At 38.2% G+C, this 25,484-nt stretch overlaps 2 protein-coding genes across 3 annotated transcripts in view; both read left to right on the top strand.

Moving 5' to 3' along the window:
- fnip1 (folliculin interacting protein 1) overlaps positions 1-9,344 on the top strand; it is a 53,805-nt gene extending 44,461 nt beyond the window's left edge. For both annotated transcript variants that reach the window (XM_063011416.1, XM_063011414.1), the window contains 4 exons: positions 1,896-2,061; positions 4,340-4,537; positions 6,340-6,455; positions 8,057-9,344. In XM_063011416.1, the coding sequence (XP_062867486.1) occupies positions 1,896-2,061; positions 4,340-4,537; positions 6,340-6,455; positions 8,057-8,135 (559 nt within the window). In that variant the 3' untranslated portion in view covers positions 8,136-9,344. The remainder of the gene's footprint in view (positions 1-1,895; positions 2,062-4,339; positions 4,538-6,339; positions 6,456-8,056) is intronic.
- Positions 9,345-21,536: 12,192 nt separating this feature from the next.
- rapgef6 (Rap guanine nucleotide exchange factor (GEF) 6) overlaps positions 21,537-25,484 on the top strand; it is an 82,437-nt gene continuing 78,489 nt past the window's right edge. Inside the window, exon 1 of the mRNA XM_063012239.1 lies at positions 21,537-21,997. The gene's annotated coding sequence lies outside the window, so the exon portion shown is untranslated. The remainder of the gene's footprint in view (positions 21,998-25,484) is intronic.

The raw sequence follows: 25,484 nt of genomic DNA, 5'->3' as shown, positions 1-25,484 counted from the left end.
TGGTACAGCTAGATCCCCCTGCTTTGCTGGTAGCTGAAGAACTAAAATTTTTAACCTAGGTTTTTTGCTGTGCCAGATAAACCTTATAAATGCTCTTTCTAGATCAGTTAACGTTTTCCTATATAACCAAAGCGGTAGCATTGGCATAGGGTAGAGGATCCTAGGAAGAACATTTATTTTGATCAGACTAATTCTCCCCATCCATGATGAGCAGGTCATTCCAACGATCCAAATCACCTTTAAGTGACCGAATTATAGGGGTAAAATAGGTTTCCATAAATTCTGCAAATTTGTTGACACCCTTATCCCCAAATAAGAAAACCCGATGCGGACCATTTACACGGGAAGGTTGCAAGCTAATTAATATTGGGAAAATTTCCCATAGGCTTCTGATTTACTATAATTGATTTTGTAACCTGAGATCACACTGAATGAATCTATGACGGACAGGAGAGCTGGGACTAAAACCTCTGGGTTTGTAAGAAACAGGAGAATATCATCAGCATATAAAGTAGGGGTGGGTTTATAAAATCGATTTTTCGATTCGAATCGATCTTTATTTGAACGATCCGATATCGATTCATATAAACGCGAGATCGATATTTTAAATACGCCCCTTTTTACGGTGCACACGGAAATCTGTTACCCCCTTTAATTTCGCGTGACCAGCCAGTGTTTTTTCATGTAACGAGATCTGACCTGCACATCAGTTTAGCATGGCAGAAGCTCAAGTTATGACCACTACACAACTTTTTGTTCTGATTTTCGCTCTGGCGACGGGTCGGTGCTGGATTCGGGAGGAACTCGGTGTTCGCTCTGCGATCAAAACTCGGCTCTCAATCAATGTGAGAAACAGCGAGGGGAAACACAGGGGAGAGGTTGGAAACAGGTGGAGAGCAATATAGTTTCTATCAGAATACATCAGCACACGTGAGTTTTACAGTATTTCTGACCTGATCGTTCTCTACAAAACAAAATATTTATTAACCTCCAACTCACTACAGAACGATTCATGCTGCTCATGTTGCCAAATCCACTCAGATTCATTTATTTCATCAGCGCACAAACTTTGATCGCTCGCTACTTGTTGATGTGCATGTTTGGACGTGGTATCATTAAACCTTTCATCACTTCTCACGTGTGTTTTCGTGACAAAACGTAGTTTTGGAGACCAGAGAAGCTCGCCTGTGATTCCCCCTGGTGATAGATGGTGTAGTGTAAAACCCCCCATCGCCGATCAGTCGTGTAGTGTGAACATTACAGCGACCAGGTGTTAATCAGTGTCGTGTAGTGTAAACTTGGCATAAGCTGTTCAACAGCCAGGTGTATGTTTACATTACATTTACAATGTTGTAGCGGGTCAGATATATAAAATAATAATAAAAAATGAATGTTACTGTTTTGGATTAATTATTTATGTAAACAAAATACACAAATATTTTTAATAATGAGTGTTTTTTTGTACAATTATCACATTCATTCTCTGAACATCTGTACATATTTAAACAAAACCTGTTAATGTAACTCAAATATGCCTAAATGTGTTGAATCGAAATTGAATCGAAAATCGAAGATCGAATCGGGACCTTGTGAATCGGAATCGAATCGATCCAGGATAGTTACTGCCAGGGGCTCTAGCACAAGTGCGAAAATTAGAGGGGAGAGGGGACACCCTTGCCTGGTACCCCGCTGTGATGGGAATGAACGCAGGCCTTGGGGGAAGAATAAAGAATCTGCACCCACTTAATAAAGTTTCTTCCCAACCCAAAACGATCCAGGACATCAAACATTCTTCCTATTGTTCCCAGCAGTTAAAATGCCATTTTAAGTCATTAAACATAATTTAAGTGAATGTTTGTTCATTGTTTTTTTTTTTGTTTGCTTTGTTTTGACAGGGTGGATTTGGTTGAAAATTACTCTAAACCAAGCATTGCAAACTTTGGAAGATCACTGTTTGGTGGCTACTGTCCTACTTACGTCCCTGACTTTGTTCTACATGGAGTTCCCAATGACAGCAAGCTGAGACACAGTCTTGCATCTGATTTGGCCCATGCAGTTCAGGTGAATTATTTTATTACTGGCTTTAATGGGTGTGTTCGAAAAGCTAGGGAGCTCTCTACATAGGCAGCATTTTACGTCATCCTGTGCGCGCTCCCGAGAAGGAGGCTGTTCGAAATCCTAGATGCCTTAATATCCTCACTACTAAGGCATCTTAACATTTCAATGGTATTTTGACTCAAGAACAAGTGAGCATCCGACGCTGCCTCAGTGATCAAGGCAATCCCAGCATTCATTGCGGGTCGGGTGCTCTTCTTTCACAGAAAAATAAACATGGCTGACTGTGCGGACAAACGAAGGGAGTTATTTTCGTAAATTAACGTAATTAACGTAAATAAAATATAACTGATTTTTAACTTGTATAAACTTGTACCGTTCGAATAACCTGCCTCAAATAAAATTCTCTCTACTGAGGCGGCTGCCTATGTAGACAGTAAGACAGCAAGGTAGCTCCCTAGGTTTTCGAACACACCCCAATGTCTTACTTTCCTGACAAGCTTACAGGAGCTAAAGAAACAGCAAGCAAACAGTGTCGGATTGGTGACTACACCTATTAAGTTCATTGCCTAGGCTTCTTGAATTTTTTTGTTGGTGTTAAACTTACATTTTTAACAGAACATTAAAAGCCTGCTTTAATAGAAGTGTTTTATTAATAAAAAAAAATGTAAACATATGTTGCGACATTTAAATAAGTAGTATATGGTAAAACATAAATAACATATTGACACATGTACCGTGCATTCTCAAAGTATTCCAAAGGCAAAAACTGATCTGATATTACAAATGTATAAGACTTTATTCAGTAATTTGTAGAAACTCATTTGACAGCAGCTATAGCTCGAGGTCTTCTTGGATATGTCTCTACAACTTCTGCATTTAGCAGACTTCCATAGTAAACATTACCTTACTCTAGTTTAAGTAGACACCAGTACAAGAACACAAATCTGCTGAAACCCTGTTAGAACCAAAGTTATTATTATTATTATTTTTTTTTTTTTTTTTTTTTTTTTTTATTTGGTCAGTTTATTCAATTCTTCATTTGTATTTGGCAGCATTTATTCATCTCTTGGTGCTGCCACTACCATTTATTACTATAGATAGGATATCAGGTGATCTGCAGTACCTGTTTTTTGGCAGACATAGTGCTTGTTTTTCTGCCCAAACAGTTTAGTTTTCCTCTCATCAGATCAGAGAACCTTTTTTGCTTGTTACCAGAGTCCTTTATATGCTGTTAAACAAACTTCAATCAGGCTGTCTTAAGCCTTTTACTTAACAGTGTGTTCATTCTTGCCACTCTGTCTTAAAGGTTTTATTTTTTTTGGAGTGCTGCAACGATAATTGTCAATGTAACAGGTTTTTCCATCTCTGCACAGTATTTTTGGAGCTCTTTTAGTCACCATTGGGTTATTGCTTTCCTGACCAAAACCCTTCTTGCCAGAATGCCCAATATGGCTGGACAGCCAGTGCTAATGTTCACGGTTTTGCCATGTGTGTGTGCTGTTTCTAAAGTGTTAGGGCCAATGTTGTCATGAAAAAAGTCAAAGCCTTTAATATGGTTTAATATTCTTTCTCTGATCTATGTTTTGTTTCAGTTAGATCCACTGACTGTTTCTTGAACTTCATGGCTTTGTTTTGACAATGTAGTGTAAATGGTGGGTCCTTTTAAACCAAGGTTCAAATTGTATCAAGTGGACTTGAATGAAGTTGTAGACACTTCTCAAGCTTTTTTAAAGCATTCAGTAGCATTCAATATACAATTTGGAGTGCCACAGCAAAGAAATACTGTGAATAAAAGATTAAATTTTTTGATTTTTTTTTTTACATTTTCAAAAAACTTTGAAAACACTTGTTTTTATTGTTATTGAGTGATTTGGTGGTTACAACTGTATGACTTCAACATTATACTTAATAACAAGCATAAACATAAAATGTTTTAAGTCTTGCTTTTTCAATTATTGTGACAATTTTCAATTCTCTTGGAGCTGATCAAGTTTTACCACAAATAATGCTGTAATCAAAAATATTAACAGTAAAAAATAAATGACGACTTGCTAAAAAAGATGGTAGCATGTGTTGCTCCAAAATGCCCAAATGTTCCCCCATCTTTTGAACTTTTTTTTCTGCTGGCATCAAATGAGCAATGTGTGTATAATTACAAAAATTAAGTTAATAAGATAAAACAATCATTTACTTGTCTTTAATGGTTTATCATGACTTGCCCCATCTTGTGTTGGGTTTATATGTTGATTATTATAAAACATGTCTTTTCTTTATCTTACAGCATCCTGTGTTGGATGAGCCTATTGCTGAGTCAGTCTGCATTATCGCAGATACAGACAGGTGGACGGTGCAGGTAGCCAGCAGCCAGAGACGTGCCACAGAGAACAAGCTCGGCCAAGAAGTGCTTGTTTCAAACATTGTGTCCAGCCTGTTGAACTCCACATACCAGCTTTACCGTCTTAACATGTCCCCCAACTTTGTGAGTGAAACACCTGCACCCCCCATCTTTCCTTCATCTATTCTCTCTTTGCTAGCGCTCTTGCTTTAATTTAGCTACCAGTTCCAGAAATGCTTTGACCGTTAATTCAATCACAGTTAACTCACTAGGCAGCTGTTTAGGTCAAATATCAGCTTTTCTTCAACCAGCCAAAAAACAGCCATGGCAATGTAAAGCTGGCTTGACTGTGGAAAGTGTCACCCATGCTCCAGCAGCTTCTAATTCATTTGTCCTTTGAAAGCTGTTTATATGTGCACAGAGTCAATCATAAACACTAATGATAAATAAAAAGGACACAAAGTTTTACAGTTTATACAACTAGTAGTTTCAACCCCATGACCAGTTAGATAATGTTCTAATTATACTGGTTTAACCACACCTTATATTAATCTACATCCTGGTTCTCCCAGTTTTGGCCAACATAAATATGCTATACTGACAAATCCATCCTTAATTTGTTAGACCTGTTTAACAGCACCCAACAGCCTTTATTCTTTTTAACTGCATAATAACTCAGACTGTGCAGTTTTACATCTGTAAGCTACTGTGGATTCAGAAATAATTCAGAACACTTGAGGTTTTGCACACTTTGTGTTTTGGATTCAATACTGAATGGTTATAATAGCCATCACCTAAAATCACCCATAATGATAGGATTTGGCTGGGCCACTCAAGGACATTCAGTGTTCCTGTTACTGAAAAGCACCTCCATAGCATGATGCTTCTGCAGCGCTCGTTTTTCCAAAGACAATGTCTAGAGATCAGTTGTCAACAAGAGTCTTTTACATGTTGTTTAGCAAATGGCTCTTCCATCTCTTGACTTGTGTTCTTTTAGAGTGACAGTAAGGTTCTTTCTTACCTCCCTGATCAAGACCCTTCTTACCTGGATGCAAAAAGACAAGAGTCTGAATACTCAAAATGTACTCTATAACTTATTTTTCACTTAATAGCATTTTTATTTAATATTTTTTAGTGGTGCTTCTTGATTTTGTTGTGGCTTGTTACCTTTTGTAGTTTAGACCCTTTCTATTAAGTACTTTTAAAAAGAAAGGAAATATATAAATTTAGGATTAGGATTAGCCCAGATGTCATCTTAGTTTTACATGACCGACTACTGCTTTAGTGTTAGTTTGTTGCATAACAACAATCAATCTGTTGGACTACATTGTTGAAAAAATGTTTAGATTAAACACAGATGTGTTAAACAATATTGCTTTATTCTTTTATTAACTTGTAACATATGGTTTTATTCAAGCTTAGCTTGGTGGCATGGTGGCTCTGTGGGTAGCACTGTCACCTCACAGCAAAAAGGTCCTGGGTTTGATTCCTAGGTGGAGAGGCTTGGTCCTGAGTTTGCATGTTCTCCCCGTGTCTGCACAGGTTTCCTCCGGGAGCTCCAGTTTTCTCCCACAGTCCAAAGACATACAGTCAGGCTAATTGTAGATACAAAATTGTCTGTGACTGAGTTTGGCTTTTATTATTAGTTATATTTGTCATAGCATTATTGTCATCAAACTCTAAAGGTAGTAGTCATTTATTAGAAAGGCTGTTAATGATTTGTCTAAACAGTCCATGTTATTTTATGACAGACAGGTTATTAGGTGATAGTTTGCAGGTCCTACACAACACTAAAAAAATTTGTTAGTGTAGTTTGTGTGGGGACATTTATACAAAACTTCAGTCAAACTTCAGTCATTTAAACAACCCGTCGACTAACCAACTTCTAAAATATATAACAGTGGATTATTTTCTTAACAATTTCCTTCTACTCTCTTTGCTTTCAGTGCATAATGCACTTAGAGGATCGACTTCAGGAGCTCTACTTCAAGAGTAAAATGCTTGCAGAGTATCTTAAAGGACAGACCAGAGTGCATGTCAAAGAGCTGGGCATGGTTCTAGGGTAAGGCTTTCATCTTCTCCACGTTTTATGATGTTACAGACTCATTCTATAATAGAGTTCTTTTTTTGCCTCAAACATCTACACACAATCACCAATAATTACGAAGTAAAAACAGGGTTTAGAATATATGCAATTTTATTTTACTGACAAAAATGGTTTATTTAGGGGTTACATATCTCTCCACACCCCTAGCCTAATACTTGGTTAATGCACCTTTGGCAGCAATTACAGCTTCAAAGACGTCTTGGGAAAGAAGCTACGAGCTTGGCACACTTGTTTTGGGCATTTTTGCCCATTCCTCTTGGCATTTTCTTGCAAGCTCCGTCAGGTTGGATGGGGAGCGTCGGTACACAGCCATTTTCAGCTCCTTCCACAGATGTTCGATTTGTTTCAGGTCTGGGCTTTGGCTGGGCCACTTACGGACATTCACAGCCACTCCTTTGTTCTCTTGGCTGTGTGCTTCGGGTTGTTGTCATGTTAAAAGATAAACCTTCACCCCAGTCTGAGGTCCAGAGCAGGTTTTCTTCAAGGATCTTGATGTACTTAACTGCATTCATCTTTTTATCTATCAGGACTAGTCGCCCCAGTCCTGCTGCTTCATTGTAGGGATGGCATTAGCCAGGTGATGAGTGGTGCCTGGTTTCCTCCAGATCTGACGCTTGGTATTCAGGCCAAAAAGTTCAATTTTATTTTCATCAGACCAGAGAATCTTGTTTCTCGTGGTTTGAGAGTCCCCTAGGTGTCTTTTGGCAAACTCCAAGCGAGATGTCATGTGCCTTTTACTAAAGAGTGGCTTCCGCTTGGCCACTCTACCATAAAGGCGTGATTTGTGGAGTGCTGCCTGGATGGTTGATCTTCTGATAGGTTCTCCCATCTCCACAAGGATACACTGGAGTTCTGTCAGTGACCTTCTGGTTCCTGCTCACCTCCCTGGCCAAAGCCTGTCTTCCCCGATCACTCAGTTTGGCGGGGCGGCCAGGTCTAGGAAGATTTTTGGTGGTTCCAAATTTCTTCCATTTACGAATGATGGTGGCCACTGTGCTCTTTGAGATGTGTAAAGCTGCAGCAATTTTTCTGTACCCTTCTCCAGATCTATGCTTTGACACAATCCTGTTTCTGAAATCTGAAGATAATTCCTTTGACCCCATGGCTTGGAGTTTGCTCTGATATCCACGGTCAACTGTGGGAGCTTATATAGGCAGGTGTTGGCAATTCCCAATCATGTCCAATCAATTAAATTTACCACAGATGGACTTCAATTAAATTGTAGAAACATCTCAAGCAGTATCAGTGAAAACTAAATGCACCTCAACTCACCTTTGGGTGTCATATCAAAGGGTGTGCACACTTGTGTACAAATTATATTTTACCTTTGGATTTTTAATAAATTAGCACAAATGTCTAAAACCTGCTTTCACTTTGTCATTGTGGACTATTTTGTGTAATTGTTTGTGACAAAAAATGAACTCAGTCCATTATAGAAGAAGTCTGTAAAGTAATAAAACGTGGAGAAGGTTTGACTGTATTTTATATTTCCTGTCTAAAACAGCCTTATTGTTTTATTTCTGATGCTTACTGTTTATGGTTATTCCTTCTCACAGGATCGAGTCCAGTGATTTGCCCCTCTTAGCAGCTATTGCAAGCACACACTCTCCATATGTGGCCCAGATTTTGCTGTAGAGGACAATGGAAGATATATGGACATTTTTCCAGTGCTCTTCTGGCAGGGGCAGTTAAGCCACTGGATTAAAAAATCTTGACAGTCCAGATGTATAAAGAGTCATTGAGATTCAAAGACTTAAGATTTTAAGTGAATCTTCAGGCAACCTACCTGAAGTCAGTGTGCTGCACAGTTTGACTCTTTTGTTGAATGAAGAAAATGTTAAATCGTTAAAATGAGGCATCCATTTTTTAAGACTACGTTGATTGTATTTTTATAAAGAGGCTATATTTGTTTTGGGTGATTGTCCTGGCATAAAAGAAACTCAATTATGACTTTTGAATGGATAGTGTGAAAATTAAATGAGGTTTGCAATGTGGGTATGATAAATTATATCTATAAGCTCATATTCAATATTAAATGCTCAATCAACAATTTTATATTTGTTTACACTATGGTAATTATTCTCACTAAAATGTTATAGCAGACAGAGAAAGAGGTGGAGAAAGTCTAACAGCACTACCTCAAACAATTGCGAATGATTAGTGTAGCTAATAAGTGTTTTTACGTAATGTCTGTGTATATATATATATATACGCTGTTTAAAAGGATTTTTACATTCTACTTATATAGCATAAAGAAATGACTTTTTCTTACAGCTATGTGGCCACCATACTGTTTACTGCAGAGGACATAAAATGGCCAACATACTTTGTCTGGTCGTGCTTGGCATGCAAAAAACATCAAACAAGTATGATCTCATTGACCATAGAAAAGGAATCAATTTTATAAAAGTATTAATACATGTATTAATTTTTTACTTCTTTGAATCACCTGGTGTGTAATATTTAGTAACATTTCTGTCTTGAAGCAATGCTGTGCATCTGAGTCTTAATGGACGTGTAACCTGGAAAGAGCAATTGCTTTGTATATGTTATTTTACAGGTTAAAATAGTAAATAGTAAAAAGATGCAAGACCTAGAAATATGTTTATTGTTGCATTAGAAAATTCTTTCAATTTTGTCTTTTTGAATGTATATTTATATCAAATTGTTACTTTCTATATGATCACACTTAAATTATTTAGCCCAGCATGTCTTGGTTGATGTATATTGTATATATTGCTGAGTTTTTCACCATGCTCTGGTACATATCTTTCATCATGACCATTACCCTTTTATTCTTTCCCAATTTTATGGGAATATTGTGCAATAAATGTCTATGTTACACTTGTGTTTTTCTTGCCAACCCTTTAAACATGGCTATAAAATCCATAATTTCAATGCTGGTCAAGGAGGACCACAGATGAGCATGCTTTCTACAGTATTTGTAAAGCTTTCTGGCTCTTCTCTTCACCATTTAGAGGCATACATAGAGCTACAGTAGGAGAAGCTGTTGTAGTGACGACCAGCCTGTTTGTCTACAAAATAACACTGAGGGTGCATATTTTGGGCATAGTTTTAAATTGTATACTGCCCCAGTATATACTCCATAAAGCCAGTAATTTATATCATACAACCCTAAATCAGAAACAAGCTGTGACAGTAAGGAAAATGCAAATTAAAAAATGTGGTATTACATTTAATTACCTTTATTTCATTGCAGACAGTTTGAACCCAAGATATTTTATGTTTTGTCTGGTCAACTTCATTTCATTTGTTAATATACCTTTTTTTTGGAATGTGTTGCAGGCCTGACATGCAGGATGCATGTCAGGCCTGCAACACATTCCAAAAAAAATTTTGGGATGGGGGTAATTTAGGGCTTGTAATGAGGTGAAAAAACTAAATGATGTCATTTCAAACAGGTGATGTCAACAGGTGATTGTAATCATGGTTTGGTACAAAAGCAGCATCTAGGAAAGGAGAAAGGAGAAGGAAAGAGTCTTTGATGAGCAAAGATTGCCATAGCATCTCCAGTTTGTCAACAAATGTGTGAGAAAATAATTAAAATGTTTAAAAACAATGTACTTCAAAGAAAGATTAGAAGGGATTTGAATATTTCTCCCTCTACAGTGCATAATATCATTAAAAAATTCAACGAAAGGCCAATGGCGCTAGCTTAAGCTGAACGCCTGTGATCTTCGATCCCTCAGACGGCACTGCATCAAGAACCGCCACTCAACAATAGCTGATATAACCACATGGGCAAGGGATTTATTTGGCAAACCTTTGTCAAGCACTATACTACGAAGCACAAATGCCACTTAAAACTTTACTGTACAAAAACGAAGCCTTATGTTAACCATGTTCAGAAGCTGTGTCGGCTTCTCTGGGCTCATACGCATCTAGGATGGACCATCACACAGTGGAAATGTGCATTGTTCTGGACCAACGATGAAAAGGACCATCCAGACTGTTATCAGCAACAAATCCAAAAGCCAGGTTCTGTTATGGTATGGGGCGGTGTCAGTGACCTTGGCAAAGGTCATTTACACTTATGTGTTGGCAGAATTAATGCAGAAAAGTACATTGAGATCTCAGAGCAACATACAGTAGTGTTAAAAAAAATAGCAGTCCAACACCATTAACCTGATAAATCACTGTTTTTAGTAGAAATGCTATTTCTACATAGCAAAAAATTGACTTGAAAGTGTAGTAGAGTAATGAAAACAAAACAAACCCAACAATTAGGACATGCATCCCACTCATTCTGAGTAATCGAAGCATTGATTGAAAGGGGGTTGTTCAAAATAATAGCAGTGAGGAGTTCAATTGGTGAAGTCATTCATTCTGCAGAAGAACGGGTGTCAATTTTGGCCCTTATTTAATGTAGGAGGGTGGCAAATGTTGCACAGGTTGGTCATAGCACATTTCCTTTTGAAATACTGGGGAAAATGAGTTGTTCCAGACATTGTTCTGATGAACAGCGTACTTTGATTAAAAAGTTGATTGTAGAGAGAAAAAACAGAGAAGTGCAGCAAATTATAGCCTGCTCAGCTAAAATGATCTCAAATGCCTTGAAGTGAAAACCAAAACCTGAAAGATACGGAAGAAAGCATGGAACTACTGTTCAATTGGATCGAAGATTAGCCAAAATAGCAAATACTCAGTCAATGATCACCTCCAGAAAGATCAAGGAACATCTAAATTTACCAGTGAGTACAGAAGATGATTAAATGAAGCCAAATAACCAGCAAGAACTCCTTGCAAAGTCCCGTTGTTAAGAAAAAGACGTTTCCTGAATGGGTTAACATTTGCCAAGGAACACATTGACTGGTCCAAAGAGAAATGGCTCAACATTTTGTGGACTGGTGAAAGCAAAATTGTTCTATTTGGGTCTAGTGGCCGTAGACAGTATGTCAGACGACCCCCAAGCACTGAATTCAAGCCAAAGTTCACTGTGAAGACAGTAAAGCATGGTGGTACAAAATGATATGGGGATGTTTTTTATACCATGGTGTTGCGCCTATTTATTGCATACGAGGGATCATGGATCAGTTTAAATATATCAGAATACTTGAGGAGATCATGTTGCCCTATGTTGAAGAAGAAATGTCCTTAAAATGGGTGTTTTAACATGACAATGACCCAAAACATCTTGGTTACAGACAAACAAGATTGAGGTAATAGAGTGGCCAGCCCAATCCCCTGACTTCAATCCCATAGAGAACTTGTGTTCTGGTATCTGAAACGTGTTTTTTTGAGGCAAAACCCAAAATTGCAGAAGAACTGTGGAATGTAGTCTAATCATCCTGGACTGGAATACCTGTTCAGAGGTGCCAGAAGTTGGTTGACTCCATGCAACACAGATCTCGGAAACAATTGTTATGCCACTAAATATTAGTTCAGTAATTTAAAGTAAAGTGAAACCTCAAACATTTCTTCATGTTATAGATACATATTTTGAGTTTTTAAAGAAAAATGCTGGCACTGCTATTATTTTGAACAGCCTAATATTCATTTTTCTTCATTTTCTGTAAAGGATTGACACAAACTGACTAAATTTTGTTAATGTTTTGATTTAGAATTGAAAGTGTAGTATTTTCAGTGCGTTTGCATTTATGGAAATAAAAGTTATTATAATGATTTTGTGCTTTATTCGCTTTTTTAAAATCACTGCTATTTTTTTGAACACCACTGTATGCTGCCTTTAAGACATCATCTTTTCCAGAGATGTCCATGCATTTTTTAACAAGACAATGCAAAACCACATGCTGCACATATTACAAAGGCATGGCTGCAGAAGAATAGAGTACGGGTACTGGACTGGCCTTCCTACAGTCCTGACCTGTCCCCAATAGAGAATGTGTGGAGAATTTTGAAACAAAAAATGCAACAGCGACAACCCCGTACTGTTGGACATCTTAAGATGTCTTTGCAGGAAGAATGGGACAAAATAAAACCTGAAACACTAAATTGATTGGTATCCTCGGTGCCAAAACGTCTTTTAAGTGTGGTGAAAAGAAATTGCAACATTACAGAGTGGTAAGGCCTGTGTTGCATGAGTTGCAGTCCTGAAATGCTGGAATGGATGTTTATTAATAAATAAAATAAAGTTGACCAGACAAAACATGAAATATATCAGGTTCATCCTGTCTGCAATGAAATGAAAGTCAAAGTAAATGTAAGAAACTGTTTTTTTTTAATTATTATTTGCATTTTCCATGCTGTCCCAACTTTTCTGATTTGAGGTTGTACTATTGTACATGATGTGGGATCATGAATATAAAAAGGTTCTGTACCATAGAAAACTATTTTTTGAGAGAATCTAAAACGCTTATCGTTAAAAACAAAGCTTAATGTGACAATGTATTAAAGACACAGGAACACCAAACGTCTCTTAATTATTACTGCTCATAAGTTCTCTCCACTAATGACATTCCTTACTCGTTGTTTCAGTACAATAAGTCACGTTAATCTTTGTGCACCGCCACACTCCATAGGAAATAATGACAGCTAGTGCAAAAGCGCTCATGTGAATGCACACTTACTGAACTGGCTAAGGAATACAGTATTCCAAGATTAAGCATCTCCATGTTTAAGAAGGAAACCATAAAGAAGTTAAGGTAAAGTGCAGGTTTTTTTGTATTTTTATATAACTGTTTTGCATATAATTGTATTTAAGTTTTTTTTTTTATTGTATTTGTGTTATTTTTTGTGTATAAGTGTCATTTTCATTAAAATTTTCTGCATTTAGCAGATGCTTTTATCCAGAGCAACTTACAGAAGTGCTTCCATAGTGAACACCCAGCAACAATTTTTGGTTCCCAGAACGTTCCGGGAACGTTAGTTTTTGGTTCCCAGAACGTTCTGGGAACAGATCATTTTGGTTGCCCTTTGGTTCCCCAGGAAAGTTTTCTTTACGGAAATAGAACGTTCCCGTTTGGTTGTGCATTATAGTTGTGGGAACGTTCCCCTAACGTTCCCGTAACCTTAAAATTATTGAAACCTTAAGGGAACCTTGTACTAACCTTTAAATTATTGAAAACTTTAGACAACCTTGCAATAACACTCCGGTAACACCGGCAGCCCGTGTCGGCTCTGACTCTTTTTAAATGACTGCCCAGAATCGGGCCAAATACACTGGCCCAAATCCGGGTGCCAGATCTCCGCCGACTCTCCCATAACTGGGCCGGAATAGCCCCGGAAACACTACGATACTATTTATTTACCGTTTTCTTCTCCTTTCACATCCTCATAGAAAAAATAGTAGATTTATGCTACAGATTAACTACAGATGCTACAGATTAACTACAGATTGTGCAGTAGAAAGTATTTTATTAAGATAATTGCAGCAAGTAGTATAATAATAATAATCAGAATATTATAAATAAGACCAATTACAAAAGTGAACCAAAATGACAGCTATATGAATACTATACATAGAAAATAACATATAATTGCATATAAGAATAATAATTATAAAAGTAAACTATATATACAGTGTATCACAAAAGTGAGTACACCCCTCACATTTCTGCAAATATTTTATTATATCTTTTCATGGGACAACTCTATAGAAATGAAACTTGGATATAACTTAGAGTAGTCAGTGTACAACTTGTATAGCAGTGTAGATTTACTGTCTTCTGAAAATAACTTAACACACAGCCATTAATGTCTAAATGGCTGGCAACATAAGTGAGTACACCCCACAGTGAACATGTCCAAATTGTGCCCAAAGTGTCAATATTTTGTGAGACCACCATTATTATCCAGCACTGCCTTAACCCTCCTGGGCATGGAATTCACCTGAGCTGCACAGGTTGCTACTGGAATCCTCTTCCACTCCTCCATGATGACATCACGGAGCTGGTGGATGTTAGTCAGTTTTCGAAGGGAGGGGATCATGCTCTGTTTCAGAATGTGACAGTACATGTTGGAATTGATGTTTCCCTCAATGAACTGCAGCTCCCCAGTGCCAGCAACACTCATGCAGCCCAAGACCATGATGCTACCACCACCATGCTTGACTGTAGGCAAGATACAGTTGTCTTGGTACTTCTCACCAGGGTGCCGCCACACATGCTGGACACCATCTGAGCCAAACAAGTTTATCTTGGTCTCGTCAGACCACAGGGCATTCCAGTAATCCATGTTCTTGGACTGCTTGTCTTCAGCAAACTGTTTGCGGGCTTTCTTGTGCGTCAGCTTCCTTCTGGGATGACGACCATGCAGACCGAGTTGATGCAGTGTGCGGCGTATGGTCTGAGCACTGACAGGCTGACCTCCCACGTCTTCAACCTCTGCAGCAATGCTGGCAGCACTCGTGTGTCTATTTTTTAAAACCAACCTCTGGATATGACGCCGAACACGTGGACTCAACTTCTTTGGTCGACCCTGGCGAAGCCTGTTCCGAGTGGAACCTGTCCTGGAAAACCGCTGTATGACCTTGGCCACCATGCTGTAGCTCAGTTTCAGGGTGTTAGCAATCTTCTTATAGCCCAGGCCATCTTTGTGGAGAGCAACAATTCTATTTCTCACATCCTCAGAGAGTTCTTTGCCATGAGGTGCCATGTTGAATATCCAGTGGCCAGTATGAGAGAATTGTACCCAAAACACCAAATTTAACAGCCCTGCTCCCCATTTACACCTGGGACCTTGACACATGACACCAGGGAGGGACAACGACACATTTGGGCACAATTTGGACATGTTTACTGTGGGGTGTATTCACTTATGTTGCCAGCTATTTAGACATTAATGGCTGTGTGTTGAGTTATTTTCAGAAGACAGTAAATCTACACTGCTATACAAGCTGTACACTGACTACTCTAAGTTATATCCAAGTTTCATGTCTATAGTGTTGTCCCATGAAAAGATATAATAAAATATTTGCAGAAATGTGAGGGGTGTACTCACTTTTGTGATACACTGTATATATACAGGGGTTGGACAAAATAACTGAAACACCTGTCATTTTAGTGTGGGAGGTTTCATGGCTAAATTGGACCAGTCTGGTGGCCAATCTTCATTAATTGCACATTGCACCAGTAAGAGCAGAGTGTGAAGGTTCAATTAGCAGGGTAAGAGCACAGTTTTGCTCAAAATATTGCAATGCACACAACATTATGGGTGACATACCAGAGTTCAAAAGAGGACAAATTGTTGGTGCACGTCTTGCTGGCGCATCTGTGACCAAGACAGCAAGTCTTTGTGATGTATCAAGAGCCACGGTATCCAGGGTAATGTCAGCATACCACCAAGAAGGACAAACCACATCCAACAGGATTAACTGTGGACGCAAGAGGAAGCTGTCTGAAAGGGATGTTCGGGTGCTAACCCGGATTGTATCCAAAAAACATAAAACCACGGCTGCCCAAATCACGGCAGAATTAAATGTGCACCTCAACTCTCCTGTTTCCACCAGAACTGTCCGTCGGGAGCAGTATAGTATATTTGCTATAGCCAAACCTTTGGTCACTCGTGCCAATGCCAAACGTCGGTTTCAATGGTGCAAGGAGCGCAAATCTTGGGCTGTGGACAATGTGACAATGTATTGTTCTCTGATGAGTCCACCTTTACTGTTTTCCCCACATCCGGGAGAGTTACGGTGTGGAGAAGCCCCAAAGAAGCGTACCACCCAGACTGTTGCATGCCCAGAGTGAAGCATGGGGGTTGATCAGTGATGGTTTGGGCTGCCATATCATGGCATTCCCTTGGCCCAATACTTGTGCTAGATGGGCGCGTCACTGCCAAGGACTACCGAACCATTCTGGAGGACCATGTGCATCCAATGGCGGTGCCGTGTATCAGGATGACAATGCACCAATACACACAGCAAGACTGGTGAAAGATTGGTTTGATGAACATGAAAGTGAAGTTGAACATCTCCCATGGCCTGCACAGTCACCAGATCTAAATATTATTGAGCCACTTTGGGGTGTTTTGGAGAAGCGAGTCAGGAAACGTTTTCCTCCACCAGCATCACGTAGTGACCTGGCCACTATCCTGCAAGAAGAATGGCTTAAAATCCCTCTGACCACTGTGCAGGACTTGTATATGTCATTTCCAAGACGAATTGACGCTCTATTGGCCGCAAAAGGAGGCCCTACACCATACTAATAAATTATTGTGGTCTAAAACCAGGTGTTTCAGTTATTTTGTCCAACCCCTGTATATATATACAATATAAAGAAGTACTGTTTGTTTGTTTATTAGGATTTTAACATCATGTTTTACACTTTGGTTACATTCATGACAGGAACGGTAGTTACTCATAACACAAGATTCATCAGTTCTCAAGGTTATATCAAACACAGTCATGAACAATTTAGTGTCTCCAATTCACCTCACTTGCATGTCTTTGGACTGTGGGAGGGAGCCGGAGCATCCGGATGAAACCTACGCGGACATGGGGAGAACATGCAAACAACACAGAAATGACCCAGACCGCCCCACCTGGGGATCGAACCCAGAACCTTCTTGCTGGATCTTGTGACCTTGGCTGATGATCTACACCGGCTGTTAGATGCTGCAGAGTAGTGTTCATAGTTTTCACTCATGTATGAGAGGTGAATAAGCAAATGTGGCTCAGTGATGGTAGTGGACACTTGAATATCTACAAAAAATACAAGGGACAATCTTTGGGTTATAAAATTATATACGATCAGCCATAACATTAAAACCACCTCTTTGTATGTATACTCTTTTTCTATCAGCTCCACTAACCATATAGTTTACTAACCATTTACTGACTTTCCCTATGGGATTAATAAAGTTATCTATCTATAGGTGCACTTTGTAGCTCTACAGTTCCACTGTCGTCCATCAGTTACTCTGCATACTTTGTTAGCCCCCTTTTACCTTATTCTTCAATAGTCAGGACCTCCACATGACCACCTCAGAGCAGGTATTATTTAGGTGGTGGATCATTCTCAGCACTGCAGTGACACTGACGTGGTTGGTGGTGTGTTACTGTGTGTTGTGCTTATATGACTGGATCAGACACAGCATCGCTGCTGGAGTTTTCAAATACCGTGTCCACTCACTGTCCACTCTTAAATTATACACACCTGCTTTGTTGGTCTACCTTGTGGATGTAGTCAGAGATGGTAGGTCGTCTGTTGCTTATTATTGTATTACTATTATTGTTGTTGTTGTTCTTGTTGCTTATTGTAGCTTTTAAGTTTACGTTATCCACAGTATTCAATGAACTTTAATTATTTAGCAGCTGTTGTCTAATGCTAGAAACTGTTAGCCTTTTAGCTAACGTTACCTGAAGTGTTTCAGTTCAGACTACCAGTTAACCTGAAACTCACTAGATAACATTACCATAAACAGTTTCCATTTCCAAATTGTTCTCTATCTTAATCCAAAACTCATTAATATACTTTCTGCTTACATTTTACTAAGTAAAAAGTTGTTAAGATTAAATGTTTATTTACCTCACACGAACGAACGAGTCCTCTTCTTCAACGGCTCGCGTCGCACTGTTGCTATGGTGACGCTCGTTCTGCCGCCGCTGAATCAGAGACTGGACGCTGGGCCACAGCCGGACAACCAGCGTCGGCGCGCACGCGTTTCTACGAGCACCAGCCAAACCCAGCTGTGGTAACAACTGGGCCGGATCTGGCTACATTGATTCTGGCCGATTCTGACACTCGGCCGACTGTGCCGATAGAAAAGTGGGAACTGGGCCAGATGATTGTGCTAGCTGGGTTAACTTAGAAACCTTCCGGGAACGTTACTGGAACGATACTTTATACACATAAGAAATAAAACCTTATACAAGCTTTACCTAACGTTCTCTGTTAGTTCTCATAAAACCATGAGAGAACGTTAGGTTTCATAGTTTTATAGTTGGTACTTGTAAGTAAAGGTTGATCTACATGGACCGTCCCAAGCAAAAGGCTGTTTTTTTGGTAAGTTCCTACCAAAAAACTTTAAAGATCATAAGAAAACCTTCCGGGAACGTTACTGGAACGTTACTTTAAACACATAAGAAAGAAAACCTTAAGGCAACTTTTAGATAACGTTCTCTGTTAGTTTTCATAAAAACATGAGAGAACGTTAGGTTTCATAGTTCCCGGAACGTTCCGGGAACAGCGCAAATTTTTTTAACGAAAATAGAACGTTCCCATAACGTTATGGGATGGTTCCCTAAAAATAACCATAGGGGAACCAAAATCTAACGTTACGGGAACGTTCTGTGTTAGCTGGGCATTACCTTACTCTAGTGTCAAAAACAACCCCATTATTTTACATTAGCCTAAAATATATGCAGTTCCACAGGATCATGGAACGTAACAGGTTTCCCATACATCCTTATGGTAAAAAAATACCTTGAAACTCAACGCCTTTTAAACTCAACGCCACTCCCAGAACCAATTGACGTTGAGTTTTAAGGTACCACTGTGGTCTGATTACCGTAGAGAACTATAGTGAATCTGTCCCCAGGTGTCACTGTTCTGCGGTGTTACGAACGATCGACTTCATCGGGTTTTTTTAAAAATATTTTTCAATAGACCGATTTTTTACGCGACCCAGGCAACACAAAAATGCATTTTCTCTGCGACCCATTTTTTTTTGTCTCGCGACCCACCTTAGGGTCGATCCAGGGTTTGAAAAACTGGACTAGATCAAATTTTTTTGTTCATCAATCGCATCCTGGTGTAGTGCTCATGATTATTCTTCGTGTTACTCATAGTGACGAAATTCTAAAAACATTCTGTGAATCGTGGGCGTTCCCCAAGAATTCCCCCTTAAAGTTAAGAGTAGATCTTAATAAAAATAAATGTTATTCACGAAGCATCTTAACCCCCAAAGAATAGATCAGTTTTCTCAAACCATAGTACGCGTACCACTGATGGAACGCAGTCTCCCTCTGGTGGTACGCAAGGGGAACCTACTAAAATTGAAAAAAAAAAATCGAAGAACGAGAAAAAGATCTTTAAACCTTAAGATGATAGATAAAATGAATAAGCTAAGGTAGCTAAAATGATGTATGGCTGAAAAACCTTACAATCGCTGCTAAACAGGAACGATTAAAAAAGAAAGGATAAGGAGGACAAAATTTCCAGCTCAGTAGGTGGAACAACAGCAATGGTGACCTAATACTAATTAGCCTTCTCAGCTCAGTGAACTGTGATGTGCATTATAGCATATTATTTTATATTAAAGCTAAACAGGGTAGGTCTATACGGTATTAGTGTCGGAAATAATGGTGGTACTTAGAAAATCAAACATGGTACTTGGTGTAAAAAGTTTCATGAAGCATTTGATTAGATCGTGTAGTAATAAATAATGTTTGTGGTTAAGCTTATCACAATGCGCTCAAATCTTCTACCCAGTTCAAAAATTCCATTACGACAGAAATGAAAGTCATCACAAATTAGAAAATGGGAATGTCATCACAATTTGGTAAATGGGAAACTGTCAGCAGTGATGATTTGGGTCTTTTACAGCCTTCCTTTAGCAGAGTGATCACGCAAACTATTTCAAAATATCACATCGTGTTGCAGTTTGTTTCGTCTTAATAACTGAAAGAGCCATTTTCTCCAGAGAATATCAAAAAGATTAGGGATAAAAATTACCAGCGTAATTACGTAAACTGTAAATAAAATAATGCAAATAAATATGCCTGTGTGATTAGGGTAAAATAGGCTTATAACATAATTAAAAGTGATTTTGTTCGTGTGTGTGTGTGTGTGTGTGTGTATGTGTGTGTGTGATGCAAACCCAATTAGAATAAACCAAATTACACAAAGACTCAGAAAATATCTGAATAATTGGGAAACTGAAACTAAAGTCCAGAGTAAAATGCAGTGCTATTTGGCCCTAAACAGGCACTACAGTACAGCAGATCATCTGAGCACAGTATCCGACCCTAAATTAAGAAACAACTTGACGAGGTACATACTGAGTGCACAAGACCTGGCCGTGGAGACGGGGCGACACACCCGGTCCTGGCTGCCCCAGGAGGAGAGGTTGTGCCAGCACTGCACTCTCAGTACAGTAGAGACGGAGCTGCACTTCCTCACCCAGTGTACCAAGTACCACCACGTCCGCTCCCAATTCTTCCCCAAATTTAGCATCATCATCCCCAACTTTTACCTTCCTCCCAGACCCCGACAAACTGCCCCACCTACTGGGGGAGCACAATCAGAGCTGCACACTAGCAGCACTCTATACACACACACCTGCCACCAGGTGAGGGACAGTGGGTGATCATGTCCCATACACACACACACACACACACACACACACACACAAACCGATCGTTATTACTAACTCATTACTGTAAATATTATAATTTTTATTATTATTCTGCACTGTTTTTATTAATATTTTATTCTATTTTATATTTTTGCACATGTAACTGTTTTGTATATATTTGTTCTTTCTTATTGTTATTTTTATTATTTCTCTGTAACTTGCTTTGGCAATACGAATGTCCTTATTTGTCATGCCAATAAAGCTTCTTTTGAGTTTGAGTGTGTGTGTGTGTGTGTGTTGGGGAGTGGCAACCAATCACAAAAAAGAATGCGTCATACCTAGCAACCGTTGTCAGCCCCGCCTCCTCATTGAGATGAAAAGTTTTCTTTTCTATACTCAGTTGCTCTGAGATTTGATCTAAATCGATCTTAAGCTAAAACTGCTCGCTAGAAGTTTTTAAAGTAAAATTAGAAGTTCTCCGATAGGATTTTTAGATGCTTTATGGCGCTTTATGTTTCACACAACTTTTTTGTTTACAATAATAGATTTTCATGTACAGATAAAGTATTTCATTGGTCTTACTGATGGTTTTAATATTCACATAACAACGTTCCTCCAGGAGCAGAGTCAGCAACACAGAACACAATATACACAGTACAAATATATATTAAAAAAAAAACAGAACAATAAATACATGGACCTACAATAAATACAATGAATGTTTTCAAACGTAAAAAGAATACAGTGCCAAAAAGCAGAAACCCATACTGAGATGTATTGAGACTGATCTCAGTATGGGCTTCTGTAATGTTCTGTCGTGTTCTTCTGTAATGTTTGGTTCTAGGAGAAAGTAATCGAACAGCCCTTCAGATGATGACGATGGGGAATCCTCCTCTCAGGGGAAATGGCAGGGGAAGTCGACGATGGCAAGTCGGCAGTAAATGGTAGCATTGGTTTAGCGAATTAGCACAAACGCGTAGTTTAGGCAGAAATATAACAGATTAGCCAGGTTTTAAAAATCAACAATGTCGATAAATAAACGACGGTTTGATTGTGTTTACATGAGACGTGACGTTTCGATACCCGAGAAGTTGATTACGCCATGGACTTGCTTCCTTCTTTTGGACGTTTTACTCGAACCGACTTTTAGTACACGGAGCTAGTAACTTTGTTTTTCTTTTAGCTTCGTGTGGGAAACTTTAGAAGTGTGTGGTAACTTTATAAGGTTCTTCTACTGAATTTTGTAGTCAAGCTCAAAGCCTCCACCCCAGAGCAGATCAGAGGTAGGTAATGTGATGCGATGTGATTTGTGACTCAGCTGATGCGTTTAACATGTAACCCTTAAGCTATTGCTAACTTGCTAAGTATGAAAACTAATCTGATTATTGACTTTAACAAGCTTTAAATTTTGGAATTTAGATGGCTATTTGAAACACACCTTCAAGTGTTTGCTGATATAGTTTTAAACTGTAGTATTTAATTTGCTGAATGAGGTAGAGCTGAAGTAAAATTGTCATGAAACTCGTAATTTGAATCTATGCTTAGTATACTTAGTAACATCTCTAAAAAACAATGTATTATTGTTATACTTTATAGTCCCCGGGATGAAAACTATTACCTACTATACCTTATTATTTTTATAGTATAATATATATATTCATTATCATTTATCATTATTATTCATTAACTCTTTTATGTTTAGATTTATTTCAGCAAATAAACAGTGATTGTTGTAAATGTTCTGGATGACAATATGGATAGTGTTTCTCCAGAACATCCTGTCTTTTGTTTGAGTTTTTAGGTTAGGTGTTAAAGTGACTTCTTAAAAAGCTAGACTTTTTGAGGACTAGCTATTGAATAGTCATGTCAAAATCCACAGTTCCCCTTTCCATAAGGCTGTTTGTCAGCCAGCACCTTAAATTGACATCTTACAATTTTACCTGTAGAAAGTAATTGTAATGTTTATTTTGAACATTTTATTTGTAAATACTTGCCCAGTACCTCTGCATTGTGTCTTCTTTATTGATCATGGGCCTACATTATTCCCGTGGTGTGGACCTACTATATTAAAGCCATAGTTTTGGTTTGTTTCTGGTTAAGTATCAGGTATTGGCCATTTTGTGATCAAACCTAAGTGATTGTATGACCATATGAGAGGAATAACATTATTTTAGCCATGTAGCATTAGTTCACAAATATTACAACAAGCTACTTGTTGTTGGTTTAAACTGTAAATAAAGTATGTGGTTAAAAATGTAAATCCAATTTGGTGCTTGATTTTACAAGACTGATGTTGGCGAACAACCTTGGTTTTCCTATTTGTACTAGAAGTTATATTTGCTTATAAAGCTTTCAAAATATGGTCAACGTGGTAATTATGTTTTAATCTCGATCCGACCCAACTAGCATGTTGTTGTTGTGCATTCTCAATATTTGCACCCTTCTTCTGCACAGTCCTCTAAAGGCAACACACCTTCTTCACAAAGTCTGAAGCACAGCATTTTCAAGACGTGCTCTCAAAGTGAGCACAACATCAACATTGTGCTGATGTAGTTTAGCCTGGTAAATGTCATCTTTGCCATTGTTCCATCTTTAATTGCATAGAAATATATACTAGTCCACAACACAACTGTATTTACTTTCTTGCTCCCGCCTGAGACACATCTGACCAATAAGCAGAGTGAATGTTCCCACAGGGTTTGTTGTAATGCATGTTGGTGCACTAGGACTTTTCTGTGTGAAAAAGCGAACCAAGAGAAGGACTCCAAGTTAATAAACTCATCAGAAATATTTGGATATAGTTGGAAAAAACTGAAACATAAAGTATAAAACTGGTCATTATTTTTGCACTAATTATTTTTAGATTTATTTAAGCAAATAAACAGTAATTGTGCTTTTGATGTTCTGAAGTTTGTTCCCTTTAGAGAATTATTTACTTTTCTTTACACTGTAGGGGTACAATTATTCTGTGTAGAATGCCATTGCCTGTAATGAGGATTTACATTTCATTGTTTAATAATGAACCGTGCTGCCTAAAGACTCAAACAGAAGGACGACAATATGGATAGTGTTTCTCCAGAACATCCTGTCTTTTGTTTGAGTCTTCACGCATATTAATGGATAGTTTATTATTCCTCTATTTGTGTCCATCCATCTTGTTGCTGGCTGTCCTCTTCTTTTTTTTACCTTCAATTATTTTAAGCATAATTGTCTCTGAACTGGTTCTTTTCATAATGTGTCTAAAATAAGAGAACTTTAGTTTGGTTAACTGGGCTTTGAGTGAGAAGTTAGGGTCGTCCTTTAATTTGTCTTGTCTTGCCATCCAAGATACTCTTAAAACTCGTTGCCACCACCAAAGTTTATAGGCATTGATATTGTTCCTGTCCTGGTTCTTAATTGTCTCTCTTTCACTCTAGTAAATATGCTCTTTCTCTATGTCTCTTTTATTTTCTGCTCCTGATCTAAGATAGACAGTTCTTGGCTTGTGTACAGGTCTAAATTTCAGCTGGATTTAATCTTTTATACATTACTTTTCATGTGTGAGCACATACTCTGCCGAATCTCTTATACTGGTTTGCAAAAAACGTGCTCATTAAAGTCAGAACAATAAAGAGATCCAAATTTGTAATAAAAAAAGTTAGATCCCTTCATTGTTGTGACTAATGAATAATTATCAAATCTATTGTTTGTATAAATTACTTTTGCTGATCAACAGTTTAGATGAGCACAAAGAACTATTCAGCTTTTTATGGTTTCATTTGCCTGTGAACTATTACTTTTTTGCTTTGCTTAAGAATTTTGTCCTTGCAAACCATAACATCCCTTTTTTCTCCATTGTGAAAATGTGTTAAATTAGTACAACCATATTCAACCAGCACTAAACACTAATTGTATACCCATTAAGTTTGTCTGTGTGGTAGGTGTAGCTTATATAATAATCAATAAAAGTATGTTCCAGATAGGTGTACATTTTTAAGTTCTCGATGAGTGTCTAGAGTCTAGAGTACATGCCAATAAGGTTTTTGTACCGCTAAACTAGTCTATTTTTGTGAGATTTTGATTACTAAGTCAGTAATGTGTTTTAAAGGCCGCCGAAGAAGATTAGTGTGTTTGTTATTCAGAATAATTTCGAAATAAATTAGCACATTGTTGGATTACACATGGAGGTGCCATCCGCACCGATCACCTGAACCCGTTTGGTAAAAAGATGAGGTTGGTACTGCACATGTGTCAGAGGGGCATCAAGTTTTTGATCCTCTTCAGTCAGGATTGGAAGACTGCAGAAGCCGAAGTGAATTACGGTTTGGTAATTGGAACTTTTTTTCTTCCAACGTGAAATTGTATTCATGTCTTGTTTTCACTGTTGTTGTTTTTTTCCATTGTATGTTAATGTTTGTGTGAAGAAGCATTAACATACATGTATATATTACTGTGGATATTTTTGGGGAGGTGGGATTGCTGGTGATTGATGTTGTAGAATGTAATAGATTTATGTAGTAGAACATAGGTAAAATAAATCTAGCACTGTGCAAAAGGGTCCATTATTTTGATCAAGCTTTAAATGGTGCATTCAATATTTTGTGTAGATTTTGCTACAGCACAGAATATCTGTGTCTGATTCTAAAATGTGCCTTTTGTACCAGTGTGAGAGACTGCACTCACTTGCGATGGTAGAATGTGAAATGTATTAGAAAAATTTTCATTGTTGCTATTAGTAGATTGGAGAGTTTTAGCCGTTAGTAGATTAATGCTCAAGCTGTCTGGGATGTT

Source organism: Trichomycterus rosablanca, chromosome 16 (genome assembly GCF_030014385.1).
Source record: "Trichomycterus rosablanca isolate fTriRos1 chromosome 16, fTriRos1.hap1, whole genome shotgun sequence".
Taxonomy (NCBI): Eukaryota; Metazoa; Chordata; class Actinopteri; order Siluriformes; family Trichomycteridae; genus Trichomycterus; species Trichomycterus rosablanca.
Note: the sequence above shows the minus strand (reverse complement) of the source record. Positions and strands in the feature narration are given on the sequence as shown.